The 17128-nt window shown below is 49.9% G+C and overlaps 1 protein-coding gene across 2 annotated transcripts; it reads left to right on the forward strand.

The window, feature by feature from the left end:
- Window positions 1-1583: 1583 nt before the first annotated feature.
- Window positions 1584-16620, forward strand: Cavin1 (caveolae associated protein 1). Of its 2 annotated transcripts, none has more exons than XM_048791208.1 (2): window positions 1584-2249; window positions 8255-8528. In XM_048791208.1, exons 1-2 carry the CDS (start codon window positions 1776-1778, stop codon window positions 8462-8464), a joined length of 684 nt encoding a protein of 227 aa, XP_048647165.1. In that variant the 5' UTR covers window positions 1584-1775; the 3' UTR covers window positions 8465-8528. The 2 variants fall into 2 exon arrangements, with proteins under 2 accessions (XP_048647165.1, XP_015351166.1); XM_015495680.2 differs by lacking the exon at window positions 8255-8528 and adding an exon at window positions 14156-16620 and having other exon boundaries at window positions 1605-2249.
- Window positions 16621-17128: the final 508 nt, after the last annotated feature.

Below are 17128 nucleotides of genomic sequence, written 5' to 3' on the forward strand. Positions count from 1 at the left end.
GCTGAAGGGCCAGAAGCAGCAGAGGGCAGCCTCTATCTGGACCTCTTTGCTAAGGACCTTTCTTGGGCCTGTTTAGAACTACCTGCTCCATTCTCCCAGCATGGATGAAACTAGGCTTCAGGTATTCCTCAGGCCAGCAGGTTGAGGGGAGTGGCCATGGTTGCCGGTTTCCCAGTCCTAATAAAGGATTCAGAGTGCTAAGGCATAAAGAACAAAGGAGCAGGAGTCTAGAGACCAGGGTTCAAGGGTTAATGCCAAGGATGGAGGTATGGCTCAGTGATAGAGTGCTTCCCTAGCATCCTTAAAGCCCTGTTCCATTCTCCAGACCACACAAACATACACTCACTCTCTCACACACACCCCAAACAAACAACAACAAAACACCTCTACCAAGTGCTAATGCAAACTTGCAAGAGATCTCTACTAAGGCACCTCTCTTCTCTTGGCTCTCTTTTTTCCTATCGAATGGGAGGTGGGATTAGATTATCACTCCCAATTATTTACCGGGTCTCTGGGATCTAGAGAAATCAACAGACTTCTAGATCTTGCTCTCTGAGGTTGGTGTCTGCTAGATCTCTGGCAGAGAGGGACATAGGGAAAGGTGATTTTGGTGAGAGGTAAAAGGCTTTAAAAGACTTTCCTGTTTTATTGCTCTGTGTGTGTGTATGTTTTCCTGGGAATCAAATCCAGGGCCTTACACATGCTAGGCAAGTGCTCCATCGCAAAGCTATACCTCTAGTCTTTTATTGTCCATCTTAATCCTATACTACTAGGACAATTCTAAGAATCTAGGGGAGTTCTGCAGAACTTCCCTACTATGGAGACCTTAGTTCTCTCTTCCCTCTTTTTGAAAAGGCAAGGATCCTTTCACTCTTAAAAATTAGGTACAGGCGCTGGGGTTGTGGCTCAGTGGTAGAATGATCGCCTAGCATGTGTAAGGCCCTGGGTGAGGCACTGGGTTCGATTTTCAGCACCACATATAAATAAATAAAATAAAGGTCTATCGACAACTAAATATATATAAACTAGGATTGGGGTTGTGGTTCAGCGGTTGAGCGCTCGCCCAGCACCGGCGAGGCCCTGGATTTGATCCTCCGCACCACATAAAAATAAATAAATTAATTAAAGATATTTTATCCAACTACAACTAAAAAATAAAAATTTAAAAATTAATAAACATATACATATAAACTAGCCACAGGAAAATACAGTAGTATGTGTATACATAACTCCAGGATCTCAGGGTCCACCTGACTTCCAGCTCTAGATCTCAAAAGTGTGAAGTGGATATTTGCTGTTGAGGTGGGGGGAAAAAAAAAAGCCAGAGGCAAAGTAGAGCACACTCTCAGGACCTGATTCTTTTCTCCAGCTCACATTCACATTCCTCCGCCCCAGTCCCGCTCCCGCCGCCTCTGTTGCCAGCGGGGGCCCTAGTCTCCCGCTCCAACTATTCCAACCATCCTGGGCAGGGTGGGGCACTTGGCTCTTGGGTCCCCCTCCGCCATCCCCCCTCCCCACATCGGTCTCCCCTTCTGCCCCGTCCCTCCCTTTCTGGGGTGGGGCCAGCCAATGGGCGACTCCAGGGTTTGGCCTGCAAGCGGGCAGTGCGCGGATCCCCCGCCCCACAGTTCTGGCCGTGGTCCCGGTGCGCACGGACGTGGCTCGAGTTTCCCCTGCTCTCCACTCTCGTTCTCTTTCCCCTCTCCGGCTCTTCCTTCTCTCCCGCTCTCCCGCTGCAGCTTGACCCGGCCGGCACCTCACGGCTCCTGGTAGCCATGGAGGACATCACGCTCCAGATCGTCGAGCGGCCGTTTTCCAGTTTCCCCGACGCCTCCGAGGCCGCGGAGCCCTCATCCGTAGGGGCGCCGGCAACTGAGGAGCGGTCGGGAGCCGGCTCTGAAGAGCTGATCAAGTCAGACCAGGTGAACGGCGTACTGGTGCTGAGCCTTCTGGACAAAATCATCGGTGCGGTAGACCAGATCCAGCTGACCCAAGCCCAGCTGGAGGAGCGGCAGGCGGAGATGGAAGGCGCGGTGCAGAGCATCCAGGGTGAGCTGAGCAAGTTGGGTAAGGCACATGCCACCACGAGTAACACTGTGAGCAAGTTGCTGGAGAAGGTGCGCAAGGTCAGCGTCAACGTGAAGACGGTGCGCGGCAGCCTGGAGCGCCAGGCCGGCCAGATTAAGAAGCTGGAGGTCAACGAGGCCGAACTGCTGCGGCGCCGCAACTTTAAAGTCATGATCTACCAGGTGAGCCCGCGAGGCGGACCGCGCCCAGAACTTCCCCACCCAGCCCATGTCTCCGGTCCTAGGTTTGGGGTAGGGAGACCGGTACGCGGCGCGGCTCTGCAGCCAGCCTGATCCCGGAGCTCAGGAGATCCACCCTTCTTCCGGCGATCCCGGCTGGTGGGGGGAGGGGTGCAAACTCTTAGGGCGCTCTGAGGGGCGCGCTCTGCACCCAGTGCCTCCCTTCCAGGCCCCTCCCTCTGGGCTCCAACTTGCAGCGGAAATGTTTGAGGGCCGGACTCCGGAACGCCGTCCCTGGCAGAGTGCTCCCAACTGACTCTGTCAAACGTCATCCTACTTGGGGAAAGTTGCGGGGAACGTCAGGGGTCCCTGGCGGCCGTTGGGGCCCCGCTGTAAGTGGACACTGGTGGCGGGGCCCGGGTCTAGGGCCTCCGGCGCTGCGGGCCCGATATAGCGGGTGATTCAGGGCTCAGGCACGCACCGGCAGGGGCTGCCAGGCGAGGGATGCAGCCGCCAGCCCCCCTCACAGTTCCCCGCGCCCCCGCATCAGCTTCCGCTGCCCACTCCACCCTGATCCACTCACTACGATCTGCTCCTAGCTCCAGAGACTTTTCAGGGCCCTGGGGACACCCTAGCCTGAGGCATGCGGGCGCCCTTGGCCTCCTGAAAACAAGTGGGGCGGGGTTGAGTGGGCGTTTGGAGTGCTAGAGGGGCTGATGGTGGCGGCGGGTGGACTGACCCTCCACCCGCCTCCGCAGAGTCCTTGGGTCTGGGCGCGATGAATCACCCCGCACGCCTGTGGGGGCTGCAGCTAGGAGCGGCAGAAGAGCGGGCGGGAGGTGCCCTCTTGTTGCTTCCTTTACATTTCTCTCCATTCCTCCTTCCTGGGTATAAATGTAGATTTTGCATCATAATCCCAAATAAAACTGGGGATCTCAGTGTTGCCGCTCCTTTCCATGCCCTCTCCCCAACCCCATTAGAGGTGAGTCTGAGCTAAGGACTTTTAGATCTTGGGCTGGCAGGAATGTGCCCAGGCCGGAGTCCCACAGCCTGGTGGATGCTCCTACCCCAAGCAGTCAGGATCATGGAGGCTGTAGGGGTTAGTTTATGCTCTCTCTTCCCCCATCCTTTTTCTGACCAAGAGAAATGAAAAAGAAGGCTAGAGGGGAGGTGAAGGCCTTGGCTTTGTCTCTCTAGGGACAATTAGATATGCAGACTGGGAGTAGATTTGAGGAGAACAGAGAAACTGAGATGGTATGCCAGCATCTCTCTGAGGATGTGGTGGTGGGACAGAAGCAAACATGGCACTGGTCCCCTTCCACTGGCTCTCTTAAGAGCATTTTCTTGGCTTTTTTCCCCCCTTTTGTAGTGGGGATTGAACTCAGGGGTACCAGACTACTGAACCACATCCTCAGCCCTATTTTGTATTTTATTTAGAGACAGGGTCTTGCTGAGTTGCTTAGCACCTCGCTTCTGCTGAGGCTGGCTTTGAGCTTTGAACTCGGGATCCTCCTGTCTCAGCCTCCCAAGCCACTGGGATTATAGGCCTGTGGGCTTTTTTTGGCTTTTGAAAAGTGTTGCTCCTCCAGTTACAGGATTGTCTGGTAGAAAAGTGTTTTCCTAGAACTATTGCCACTTAATCTAACTGCTTGGGGGCAGTGGGGTGGGGAGGGGGTTGTGAGGGTTCTTTTTTGTTGTTATTGTTGTTGTTTTGAGACCTGACTAGCCCTGGGTGGCATCTAGGAAAGGGGAACAAGGGGTCTGGGGCAGAAAACCAGCTAAATTGCTGAGTCTGGCTTTGAACTTGTGATCCCCTTGCTTCAGCCTCCAAGGTTGCTGGGATTACAGGCATGTGCCACCACACCCAGCCAGCTTTATCTTTTCTCCAGAGCCTAGTATGGTAGAGAGTTGCCATGAAGAGCTTGGATGGGTGACATTCTGACTCCAAATGTCCCAGACTGTGGAACCTGGGAAAGTTCTATGCTAAAAATGGAGAGTCTGAGAGAAAAAGACAGGTATGGAGGTATAGAAGGAGGAAGACTTCTGTACAGAAGCCAGGGGCCTCCCTTGAAATGCTCTTCCTGGCATTTAGCATGATCCATGATTGTGTGTGTGTGTGTGTGTGGGGGGTTTCCTGTCACAGTGTGGCTTTGACTGCATCTGTATTAAGCCAGGACCAGTGGAGGCAGAGAGTTGAGGCAGAACTTGGGTTGTTGGCTTAGGTTGAGCCCCAAACCCACATGGATAACTAAGAACAAAATGTTCCCAACCCTGGGAGAAGCTCTGAGGTGTGGAAAAAATTCCAGGAACCGGGGTGGGTCTCAGGATGTAAAATTTCTCTGAGCTATGGCAAGGCTGTCCCAGGTGGGGGTGAAGGGGTGGGGCCTCCACTGCTGGAGGAAAGCCAAGGCCTCTCCTCCCAGGTCTGTGGAGGTCTGTGGCCTGAGAAGAGAATGTAGTAAAAAATAGTTGTGTGTCTTGGCAGACCTAATAGGGAAGGCTGGGGGCAGCAGTGTTTATGGGAAAGTCAGGCTGAGGAGATATGATTGCTTGGGTGGCCAGGCAAGGAGAGAGAAAGATTTGGAAAAGCAGCTCCTCTGATGGTGTGGGTTTTTTGGAGTGGGTGTAAGGAGGAGAGACTATATTTCCCATGGCAGATGTGGGAAGTGATGATGTGGCAGTGGGGGCTGGGCAGAGGAGTGCACCAAAGGATAGGAACCGCCCAGTTGTGAGATCAGGACATCTGGCCGCCCACACCCCATTTTCAGGGAGGAAAGGAGGGAATCCCTTGCGCATCCACAACCAAACTCAGCAGTTTGGCATCCCATCCTATCTGGTGACATTTAGCTAGGCCACAGTTAATGAATGAGAGAAGGGAATTGTACTCATAACAGAAGTTAGTGGACTGAGGGCTGCTTGGAGGATCAGGCCAGGGTATGCATATCGAGGCCGTTGCTCTAGAACACCATGCATCCTGGGTGAAGCTGTGATTGTTACAGAGCAATGATTTGGATTTTCTTTTTTCCTTGAAGTACTGGAGATTGAACCCAGGGGTGCTTTACCAGCAAGCTGCATCACCATCTCCAGCCCTTTTTATTTTGAGTTATGTTCTCCCTAAATTGCTGAGACTGGCCTCCAGTTTGCAATCCTCCTGCCTCAGCTTCCCATGTTTCAGGGATTACAGGTTTGTACCATTGCTCCCAGAATCATGTTTTGTTTTCAGACAAATTCTCACTAAATTGTCCCGGCATTTACATAAGGATCAAACTTTGCTCCTTTTGCCTTTTGCCTCCCTAGTCCCTGGGATTACAAACTTGTACCACTGCACCCAGCTGGATAATTTTTCGAGTTACTTTAGAATTCAGAAAGGAGATAGAATGAAGATAAATGTTTTCTGGATTTTTTTTTTTTTGTACCAGGGATTTAACCCAGGAGTGCCCCAGCCCTTTATTTATTTATTTATTTTAAATATTTATTTATTATTATTTTTTTTCGTTTTCAGCGGACACAACATCTTTGCTTGTATGTGGTGCTGAGGATCGAACCCGGGCCGCACACATGTCAGGCGAGCGCGCTACCGCTTGAGCCACACCCCCAGCCCCCTTTATTTTTTATTTAGAGACAGGGTCTCACTAGGTTGCTTACAGCCTTGATAAATTCCTGAGGCTGGCTTGGAATTTGTAATCCTCCTGTCTCAGCCTCCCGAGCCTCTGGGATTACAGGGAAGCGCCACCACTCCTGCCACCATGCCCTGCCACCATGCCCGGCTTCAAACCTGCTCTGAATTCTTTGGGATAGGGCTGGGAAGCATTTAAGGAATTATTTGGCTCATGGGCACTAAACGGGAGGCCAGCAGCACAAGACTGTAATCAGAGCAGATGGGGAGGCTGAGACAGGAGAACCGCAAGTTCAAAGCCAGCCTTAGCAATTTGAGGAGTCCCTAAGCAACTTAGCAAGACCCTGTCTCAAAATAAAAAATGAAAAGGGCTAGGGATGTAGCTTAATAGTAAAGTGCCCTGGGTTCAATTCCCAGTACCCCCCCAAAAACAAAACAAAACAAAAAAAACGGAAAGACACACATTTGCTAAAAGAAAAAAAGGAAAAGTAGTGAGGACAGCAGACTGGAATGAGGGCTTCCTAGCCTCTGACCCCCAAATCCTAACCTGATCTTTAACTCCTTCCTTCCTGGGTTCAAGGTAAATCGAGGCTACCTTGCTCTAGAAGAACCCCAAATCTTTGTCCAGAAATGCTCCTAGCTTGGGGCTCTGGTCCCTTTCACCCTCTAAGCCTAGCAACCCTGGGGGAGTGTGGCTGCTGCCCCTGTCCTCCAAAAGGCTGAGTTTGGGTGGTAGTTGTTGTTGCTTTGGTTGCTGAGCCCAAATCAGGAAGAGTATTTTGGGGGTATGAAAAAAATCTCAGCAGCCTGCTCTTCCCTTCATTCAAGTAAAATAAAGTAAAATAAAGGTCAAAGTAAAAAAGGTGAGGTGGTGGCATATATTGGACAAAGAATAGCAAGAGGGGAGGGGATTTATTGCTAAGCAACAGCCTTGCAGATGAGCCTCGGTGTGTGCTGTTTTTTGGAACCATACCATTGTGAATATTTCATCATTCTGTCATTATGGACCTTTTGTCATCTCCTTCATTGTGGAGCTTGGGAAGCTGGAGCCCCAAAAGGGGAAGTCACTTGCCTATTGTCTCTCGAGTGATTAGAGAGTTGAAACTGGGACTAGAACCCAAGTATATTCTTCCTCCGCTACATTCACTGCTCCCACCCGCTCCTCCTGTTCCTGGGCTCTGCACCAGAAACCAGGGTGGAGGGTGGCCCTGGCCTAGGGTTGGTTCTGCATCCTTTATTCTCTGAGAGCGAGAGTTCTGCTGCCCCCACACCAGAATTGCTGTGTGGATGTGTGGATGAGCACAATGCTAGGCAGCCTACAACACTGGTGGCTCTTAGCTGCTCAGCTTTCATGAGTACTGAATTAAGAGCAAGGTGTCACCTGGTCCAATGCCAGTGGAAGGGAAAGGGGGAAGGGTCTAAGGATTGAGCTTCTGCCCAAACATGGGTATCCCCTGGCATGGACTGTGTATTTGCCTAGGTGAGGGCCATTGTATCTCCCTCTCTCTTTAGCCTTCCCACCACTCCCACCTCTTCCCTTCACCCCACAGGACAGGTTAGGACCTGCTGCTTTGGGTTTTTGTGACTATAGGCCTTACTGAACACTGCTATTGTGTGGATCTGGTAGTGTCACCAACTGTCCCTCTCTCATAACTTCTGATTGCCCAAAGCAAGAGTGGCAGTTCAGCTCACTTCCAGGAGGGAGAATTGGAAGCTGTTGCTGCCACGTCCCAGGACATAGGCCCACCTGCTTGCACGGTCATAGCTTGGTTTTGATCCTGATTTCTCTGTGCATTTTGGTGTCTCATTTTTCAAATGCTGGGTAGAGGGAGAAGGGTGGCATGGGAGATAGGAGGTGGGGATGTGGCCAAAAGGAAGTCGCCAGGATGTCCCTCTTCCATGCCCATCCCTCTTTTTGTTCCTGGGCGGCACCCAGTATCCACCCTGCCTCTGGGAGTAACAAGAGCTGGATTAGCTATGCCTGCCTCTGGGGACAGAGAAGTGTGGACCTTCTCTTTTACTCCTCTGAACCTCCCCATTAAAGTCTACCAATGGGCCTGTCTTAGAAAATTTCATGCCCAGTAGCCTCTTTGACCCTACCACTTTGGCCCCCCAGTAGCCATGATTATCCCACAGCTGTGGCTCCATAAAGGGAGAAGTTGGGAGCCCTAGGATGGAAGGGGGAGGAAGAAGTTTCTGTTTAAACTGTTTATTAATTCATGGGCTTGGATTTGTCGCACCCCTTTCATCCCGGGGCCCTCTTGATGAAGCATTTCAAATGTGGTTTCTTTCCACCCTGATAATTTGTGCCTCCTCCTGCCCCAACTCTGCATGCCACAGAGGACTCCGCACCCATCCCAAGTCCCATTTAAACCCCTTTTCCTCATCTTAGCCCAAGAAGAAGCCGATTGCACCCTCTGAGCTGGCCACACCCAAGATCGTGCCTTTTGACCTTCTGCCTGAGACTGAGCCCTTTGACCTGAAGCCTGAGACAGTACCTGAGCTCCCAGACTTTGAGCAGACACCTAGGACGCTGCCCTATTACCCAGAGCCTGGGCCTCGGCCCATCCCAGAGGAGCCGACAGCTGGTGGGGGTATTTAGGGTCTCCTGGTCCACTGGGGCCTGTGGTCTGGGGTGTCTCTCCAGGCTGTCTGCTCACCGGTCATGGTCAGTGCCAACCCTTCCAAGTTACTGTCCCCTTTGTGGTTGGGTCATAAGCACTGGGAAGACACTCTCCAGTTATGCAGAGTTCAGATGAATGTGGTGTGTGCAGGGGGGCCGTGGGAGGCAAAGGGAAGGGGCTTCCCCTTGTTCTTAGAATCTGTTTAGATTTTTTTGTCTCTTTCTTTCTTTCTTTTTTCTTTTTTTTTTTTTTCAATGCTAGGGATAAAACCCAGGGCCTCATGCCTGCTAGACAACCACTGTACCACTGAACTATACCCCCAGCCCTGGGTTTCTGCTTAATAGCAGACATTCCCAGCACTAGGCTGCCCAAAGGCTGCCTTGCATGAAACTGTGCATGGCTTCTGATCCTCTCTTCCCTTCCCCCTGCCACCGCCTCCTCAGGGACAGGCCAGTTTGGCACAAAACTTCTTTAGAGGGGGCCCTCATGAGGCCCAGGCCTGGGGTTTCTTCTGTGCCTTCTCCACCCCCACCCTGTAGCTGAGGAAAATATTTACACTTATTTTTTCCAGTTTTGTTTTTTTTTTTTGAAAACGTTTTGCAAAGAGATCCCTTATGTTTGCTAGATCCTGTGTTGGGTGGGGCACCCAAAAGCTGCCAACTCGGAGAAGAGGCAGAAGAGGGACATTTTAACTGGCTCTGGCTTGGATCCTCTGCTGCCCTATATCACACAGTTTCTCAACTTATTTTTTTTTTCATGATTATCTCCCTAAGGGGTCGTTTTACATACTTTCCCCCTTAATTTCCATCTCCTCCATGACATTTTTTTTTTTTTTAAATATATGGCACTGGGGATTAAACCCAGGGCCTCACAAATAATAGATAAGGGCTTTAACATTGAGCTACGTCATCATCCCTTTTAAATTTTTATTAATTATTATTTTGTTACTAGAGATTGAATCCAGGGGTGCTTTACCACTGAGCTTTTTATTTTTATTTATCCCCAGCCCTTTTTATTTTTATTTTTTTATTTTGAGACAGGGACTTATTAAATGCTGAGGCTGGACTTGAACTCAAGATCCTTCTGCCTCAGCCTTCAGAGTTGCTGGAATTACAGCATACCCCACTGTGCCCAGCTCCTCCATGGATTTTTTAATTAAAAATTTTTTTTTAGTTGTTAATGAACTTTCTCTTATTTATATGTGGTGCTAAGAATTTAATTGAGTGACTCACATGCTAGGCAAGTGCTCCACCACTGTGCTACCACCCCAGCCCCATCCTCCATGAAATTTTAATGCAATGAATATACCATATGTCTGTTTGTGTACAGTGGGCTCTTTGTAGCACCGCAAACAATTGTGCTATCTAAGTCTCCCCTACCGACAAGAATCAATTTGCACCCTCCTAGGGGCAATATTACCCCTGTCTGAGAATACAGACAGATGGAAGGACCCTTCCGCATTTGATGTCTATCATCTCCCTATCTTGGCAACCTAAAGGGGAGGTCTTGGGGTTTTTTTGTTTTGTTTTGTTTTTAGGATTTTTTTTTTTTTTTTTTTTTTAGAGAGAGAGAGAGAGAGAGAGAGAATTTTAATATTTTATTTTTTAGTTTTCGGCGGACACAACATCTTTGTTGGTATGTGGTGCTGAGGATCGAACCCAGGCCGCACGCACGCCAGGCGAGCGCGCTACCGCTTGAGCCACATCCCCAGCCCCTAGGATTTTTTTTAATTTAATTTTTTTTTAAGTTTTTAGTTGTTGATAGACCTTTCTTTTATTTATTTATATGCGGTGCTGAGGATTGAACCCAGTGACACTGTCCCTTCTTCCTAACAAATGTAAGTTGCTTGGCCAAGGGCCAGGTATACAGTAGGTGCTCACGTATATTATAATTTTATAAAGATCTTCTTAAGCCATAAGATTGTAAGTTTCTATGGGGCGTTTAGTGGTGGTGGAAAAGACTGGGAACCTCCTTGGGTCTTCTCTATATCCATTATGGACTCATGCCTTCTGAGCTGTGTGTGCTTGCCAGGGGTTAGGGGAAGTTGTGCATGCTTTTGTTCAGACGTGGTCATTAAAGGTAACTCTGGAAACCAAGCCTGTTGGGAGTGGTGGTTTTGTTTAATAAAAATGGGAAAACAGAACAAGCAGAGCTGGCTGGCCTTGCCACCCCTGAGGCCCCTCCATTGGCTTAGGAGCTCTGCCAGGGAAGTAGGGGTGGGACAAAGGTGCCTGGCCTGTGTACCCAGGCTTGGGGGAGGTGCTTTTGGATTGTGTTGATGGTCGTTGTAGCAACAGACCAACTGGGTGGGCCTAAGACTGCACTCTAAGGTTGTGAGTCATCAGGGAAACTTGACTTGGAAAAGGGAGAAAAGATAAACCCATTAATGGAGGGGAAAAGTTAATGGTAGTATATGCTCCCCAGGGCCAGCCTACTGGACATTGTCCAGGGATTCAGGTCAAGTTGTTTCTTCCCATCTCCTGACCCTCCACCAACAAGGCAGCTCCTCTTAGGAAGCCCACAATGAGTGAGGTTATGATTCCCCCAAATCCATGAATAAAGCCCCCTCATAGGGATTCTCCCCGTTATTGCAGTTTGAAGCCTTTCACTGAACAGTACTCCACTGGGAAGATGGGATTGGCTAGGGGGAGCCTATAGCTCTCTCCTTGGCACTTGTTTCCAAGTTCAACTGGCAAAGACTTTATCTAGAAAGCCAGAGGCCAAGAAAATCAGCCTGCTTAGGACCTTTAGGGGTTAGGGTGGAGCAGTGGGGAGAAGTGGGGTGGGGTGGGGGTGCAGGAGACAATATGGATTTGTTTCCCAGCAGCTGGGACTGTTTCCTGACTATTCCCTGCTGTTGTCCTTAATCCCTCCCAGCACATCCACATTGTTTCAGCTTAGTGAAAGGAGGGGCTCTCCTCCACTGCGGTGGGATGTGGGTGGGTTTTTAGTCCTGGAGATTGTGAAGAAGAGATCAGAGCTGAAAATGTTTTGATCTTGGGGCTACAGGAACATTCTGGGTGGAAATGGGCAAGGTGGATGGAAGCAGATACTTTAGGTCTTAGTCCTAAATATGATGTGTAAGCTCTTCCTAGTGACATACATCCTGATATAAGTCTCCAGTAGCAGGTTGGGAGAAGGTGACTGCAGGAGACCCCAAAGGGTACAACTGAAATCAGAAGGAATGCAGACAGAGATTGGGACCTCCCTGCTCAGAACCATAAGAGGACCCCTTCAGTGCCTCAGTGAATAAGAGGCAGAGTGATCAGAATGCCCTAGAGATACAGGGATTGGCAGAATTCTGCCCTAGGATGCCTGGGATAGCACTAAGCCACCCATGGCAGGTGGAGACTACAAATCCCAGCATGCCCTGTGTCCAGGTCACCTTGCCTGCTGGGAGGTGTAGTAGGATAACAGAACTGGAGGTGGCTTGGTGCCCAGCAGAGCTGGTATCCAGTTGGGAGAAGAGGTGGAGTCAGCATTCCCTCTTTGTCCCTGCTAATGCTATTGACAGGGAGGGAAGGAAGTTGGGAGGAGGTGTTCCTAGTTTCAGTATAAACCAGGAAACTCTGGGGGTGGGGGGAAATGTGGATTGGAGGGAAGAGGAAGGGGGGGGACAAATTTCTGTAGCAGGTGGTGCAAGAGATTCCAAATAGCCTACATATAATGTGTATGTGTTCTCTACAAAAGGGGGTCAGTTCATGTTACCTCATCTTCTCAGGAGATGAGATTTTCTTACAACTTTAGGAAATTATCTCACAAAACCGTTAGGAAAAACTATGTCTTACCAAGCTTGGTGGCATAGTGCACACCAGTAATCACAGCTACTCAGAAGCTTGAGAAGGAAGGATTGCAAATTTGAGGCCAGCCCGGGCAACTTATTGAGACACTGTCTCAAAATAAAAAAGGGCTGGGGATGTAGCTTAGTGGTAGAGTGCCCCTGAGTTCAATACCCAGTATCAAAAAAAAAAGAAATAACATCTCTCATTTCTTTTTCTTTTTTATTTTTTTAAATAAGTTTATTTATTTTTATGCGGTGTTGAGGATCAAACCCAGTGCCTCACACGTGCCAGGCAAGCACTAAGCCACAACCCCCAGCCCTAACATCTCTCATTTCTTTGTTTGAAGTACCTGTGGAGAGTCTGGGCTAAATAAGAGCTCCTGTTTACATTCTGGATGGTCCTCTTTCCCTTTCTGTGCTCAGTGTCCTCTCCTTTTTGGTGGTGCTGGTGGTGGTGGTGGTGGTGGTGGGTTGGGGGGTGATGCCTAAGTGTTGATCCAGAATCAGGATCTTGGAAAATATTCTTAGAATGGAAAAACAGGTAGTGCTAGGTATTCCACGGGGAAGAGAAAAAGCCAAGGGCTGGCTTAGCCCCAGCATCATGAGCAATCTGGAACTACCATCCTACCCCTGATTCTTTGAGCTCAGACCTCTCGGGTAAGCAAGAATAGTTAAAGCAGTCCCTTGCCTGGATCATGGGGCAAGCCTGCAATCCCAGCTACTCAGGACACTGAGGGAGACAGAAAGTTCAAGGTCAGCCTGAGAAACTTAGGGAGACCCTGTGTCAAAATTTAAAAATTACGGGGCTGAGGTTATGGCTCAGCTGTAGAGTGCTCGCCTCGCACTTGCAAGGGCCTGGGTTCAATCCTCAGCACCACATATAAAAAAATAAAGCTATATATATTTATATTATATATATATATATATATATATATATATATATATATATATATATNATATATATATATATAACACTTATCAAAAAATAAATGAAAAAATAAAAAATTTTATATATATAAAAATAAAGCTATATATATTATATATATATAAACACTTATCAAAAAATAAATGAAAAAATAAAAAATTTACAAAGGGCTATGTAGAAGTAGCTCAGTGGTAGAGCACCCCGAGTTCAATCCCACTAATGAAGAAAACAAAAGAAAAAAAGCAAACCCTCCCTCCCATGACAAATCAGGGAAGTCAGAAGAAATGTCAAGGCTAGGGAAAAAACATGTCCTTGGCTTCCAGCCAGCGTCTTCCTCTTTCCTCCATCATGGGAGATGGATGATGACCACTGGTGGAGCTCAACAGTATGAGGGGGTCAAGGGAGGAGGGACGGGAAGGGGCAAGCTCTCCTTCCACAAGGCTGGTTCTGAAATGGTTCAATTCGAGGAAACTCACTCCCTTAACTTTTATCTTCAAGCTACCCTACTTGGGGGCCGCGTGAGACAGGCTGTGAGCTCATCCTCCATCCCTATCAACCTAAAGAGACTCTCGCAACCCCCCTTGCTTTATGGCCTCATTTGGGCAGTGTGTGACTTAGAGCACTAGAGGGCGCTCTGTCACTTCTTTAGTTAGAGCGCTCGGGCAGGGTGGAGGGCAGCAGAGATATTCAAGGTGTAATTGTAATGCAGGTCGATTTCTGACCAGAAGCTCTGTTCCGTCTTTGTGCAGTCTGTATTATGACAATTCATTCGATGTGCCCAGCTCTGTGCCAGGTACTAGGGATACAAAGGTGACTAAATCAGACCGATTTCACGGCTACATAGGTCTCTCTCCTCTCTCCGATTGCCACCGTCTCACCTCCAGTTAGCCCAAGGTTCCCCCCAGTCTTCACCCTGCCTTCTCCCTTGGCCCCACTCTCATCTCCCCTTTCCTCTCCCCCTAGGATGAAGTGAAACTGCCGGCCAAACTGAGTGTCAGCAAGTCGCTGAAAGAGTCCGAAGCGCTGCCAGAGAAGGAGGGCGATGAGCTGGGAGAAGGAGAGCGGCCCGAGGAGGACACGGCAGCAGTTGAGCTGTCCTCGGATGAGGCGGTGGAGGTAGAGGAGGTCATTGAAGAGTCGCGTGCTGAGCGCATCAAGCGCAGCGGCCTGCGTCGTGTGGATGACTTCAAGAAGGCCTTCTCCAAGGAGAAGATGGAGAAGACCAAGGTGCGCACCCGTGAGAACCTGGAGAAGACCCGTCTCAAGACCAAGGAGAACCTGGAGAAGACTCGGCACACCCTGGAGAAGCGCATGAACAAGCTGGGCACGCGCCTGGTCCCAGCCGAGCGACGCGAGAAGCTCAAGACCTCTCGCGACAAGCTGCGCAAGTCCTTCACACCTGACCACGTGGTTTACGCGCGCTCCAAGACCGCGGTGTACAAGGTGCCGCCCTTCACCTTCCACGTCAAGAAGATCCGAGAGGGCGAGGTGGAGGTGCTGAAGGCCACTGAGATGGTGGAGGTGGGCCCGGACGACGAGGAGGTCGGCGCTGAGCGAGGTGAGGCCACCGACCTGCTTCGTGGGAGCAGCCCCGATGTACACACGCTGCTGGAGATCACCGAGGAGTCGGATGCAGTGCTGGTGGACAAGAGCGACAGCGACTGAGCGGGACGCGAGACCCGCGCCTCGCCCTGCCGCTCCCCACCCCTGATACCACCCCACTCCTTTCCCTTTTCAAACTTTCTCTTTCGCATTCTCTCTCAGCCCTGACCTGGCTGAGATTTTTCTAAGTTGAAAACACCTCCCCTTGAGGAACACCCCTCCAAGTCACAGCTGTTAGACTGGAGGGGGAGGCAGCCCCCACCATGGACACCCCCAATTTGGACGTAGTCTAAATGGAAATGGGCAGAAAAGTGATCTGTGCCCTGTTTGTCCAATTTAGGGGATTGTAGAGGAAATTGCTAATTCCATGGTTGGGCCCCATGGGGGGGGCTGCCTGCCCCTCCGCAGAGCACCCACTCCCAGCTGCATCATTCCTGCTCACTAAGCTCTTCCCCTTCCTTCTTATCCTCAACCCCAGAGGCTCCAAAACCACAATTACCAAGAGGAAAGCTCGAGCCCTAAAGAGGACCTTTGCCCACACGGGAGGTCTCCTACCAGAAGACCTGAGGGTGTTTGGGGGAGGACCCTCAGGAGTGAGGAAGAAAGGCAGAGTGAGCCTTGACCTTGGATGAGGGTCCAGCACAGGCTGTATCCACAAAGAGCCCCAACAAGGAAGCCTGGAAGCAAGCAGAACCTGGGGCAGGAGGGCTGTGGAGATATGGAGAGCACACAGCCGAGGGGGAGGAGCACGCTTACTTGTCTATGCATCCGCTCGCAGGAGCACATGGCTATGGCTTTGGGAAGGAGAAGGGAAAACTAGGAGAAGATGGAATGGGTGAAAAGAGAAGTGGCCTCATTAGCGTCATGAGAAAACAGGACACGAATCCCATATTACTGGGGTTTTCAGGATAGCAGGACTATTTTCAGGAGCTGGAAGGGGGACAGTGTGAGAAAAAGATGATCCAAAGAGGAGAGAGGTATGTTTTGCCTGATCCCTTAACTAGGGTCTGGGTGCTACCCTCAGAGGAAGCCTAGTTCTTAAAGCAGAGAAGATTCAGGTCCCAGAAGGGGGCAGCAGCAGGCTGTGGAGAGCTGGGAGTTAGGCCAGAAGTCAGGCTGAAAATAGCCAGGTGCTAATGGCCAGGCCTGGAACAGAGAGCCAGAGGTGGAAGCCCGGGAGCACAGTGTAGAGCAGCCAGCCCCAGCCCCTTCCTGAACCTTCTACAGGAGACCCCTCCCTAGAGCTGCAGAACTCTCCCAGACCTTGCTGGGTTCCTTGCCTTTAGGGGTGCCTTTCCTAAAACCTTGGGGACAAGGGAGTGCAGCTTCCAATCTGAGGCCTGATTTCTGTAGTGCATTGCCTAGGTATCAGCAGCTTCAGTTCTTCTATTCCTTTCCAGAAGCAAGGACAACTCCTCCCCATAAGTCGAAGCCCCAAGGAAGGGCAGGAGGCTTCCCTTCTTTTCCCCCAACCTCCACCACCCCCTCCTTATCTTCGCAGCTTTGCTTTTTAGAATTTCAGCTAATTGTTTTAAGGGGTGGGGGGTGGGGAGTCTGGGAACACAAACCTTTTATATAATACAAAGCTTTGCTTCCCCCCCTAACCCCCGACCTTTTCCTTTTCTTGGTTCCCTTCTCTCCTCTGAATGGTTGGAGACACATCAGCTGAGGGAGGATGGGGATTGTGGGACAAGGTCCCTTGGTGCTGATGAAATGAAGGGGTCTGAGTTGTGGGCAGATGCAGTTTCTCATGGGCTCTGGGGAGCCCCTCATGTTGCTGTGTCCTGGTGAGCAGCCCGACCAATAAACCTGCTTTTCTAAAATGATTTGTGCTAGGTTGTGTTCTCCAAGGCAGTTGCTTGGGATGAACTAAAGAGAAAAGAAGGGAGCCAAACAGGGAAGGCTGGAGAGAGAAATGGAGGAAGAGCTGTTTTTTTTTTTTTTTAAGAGAGAGAACTTTTTAATTTTTTTTTTTTTTCAGTTTTCGGTGGACACAACATCTTTATTTTTATGTGGTGCTAGGGATCGAACCCAGCGCCCAGCTCATGCCAGGCGAGTGCATTACAGTTTGAGCCACATCCCCAGCCCGGAAGGACTGTTGATACAAACTTCCCTAGATTGTGTTGGGGGAAGGCACAGAATAACAATAGCCAGTATATTGAGTTGTTGTTGTTGTTGTTATTATTATTATTATTTGGTACTGGGGTTTGAACACCCGCACTTTACCACTGAGTCACATCTCGAGCCCTTTTTAGTTTTTATTTTGAGACAAAGTCTCACTAAGTTGCTTAGCTGGCCTCAAACTGGCAATCCTCTTGCCTTGGCCTCCTTAGT

The sequence above is a fragment of the Marmota marmota genome, unplaced genomic scaffold (assembly GCF_001458135.2).
Source record: "Marmota marmota marmota unplaced genomic scaffold, marMar, whole genome shotgun sequence".
Classification (NCBI taxonomy): Eukaryota; Metazoa; Chordata; class Mammalia; order Rodentia; family Sciuridae; genus Marmota; species Marmota marmota.

Excerpts from the sequence above, each read along its gene's own strand:
- Cavin1 (XM_015495680.2), top strand. The coding sequence starts at position 1,776 with ATGGAGGACATCACGCTCCAGATCGTCGAGCGGCCGTTTTCCAGTTTC. Across the intron at positions 2,250-14,155 it reads TTAAAGTCATGATCTACCAG|GATGAAGTGAAACTGCCGGC; the intron begins GTGAGCCCGCGA and ends CTCTCCCCCTAG.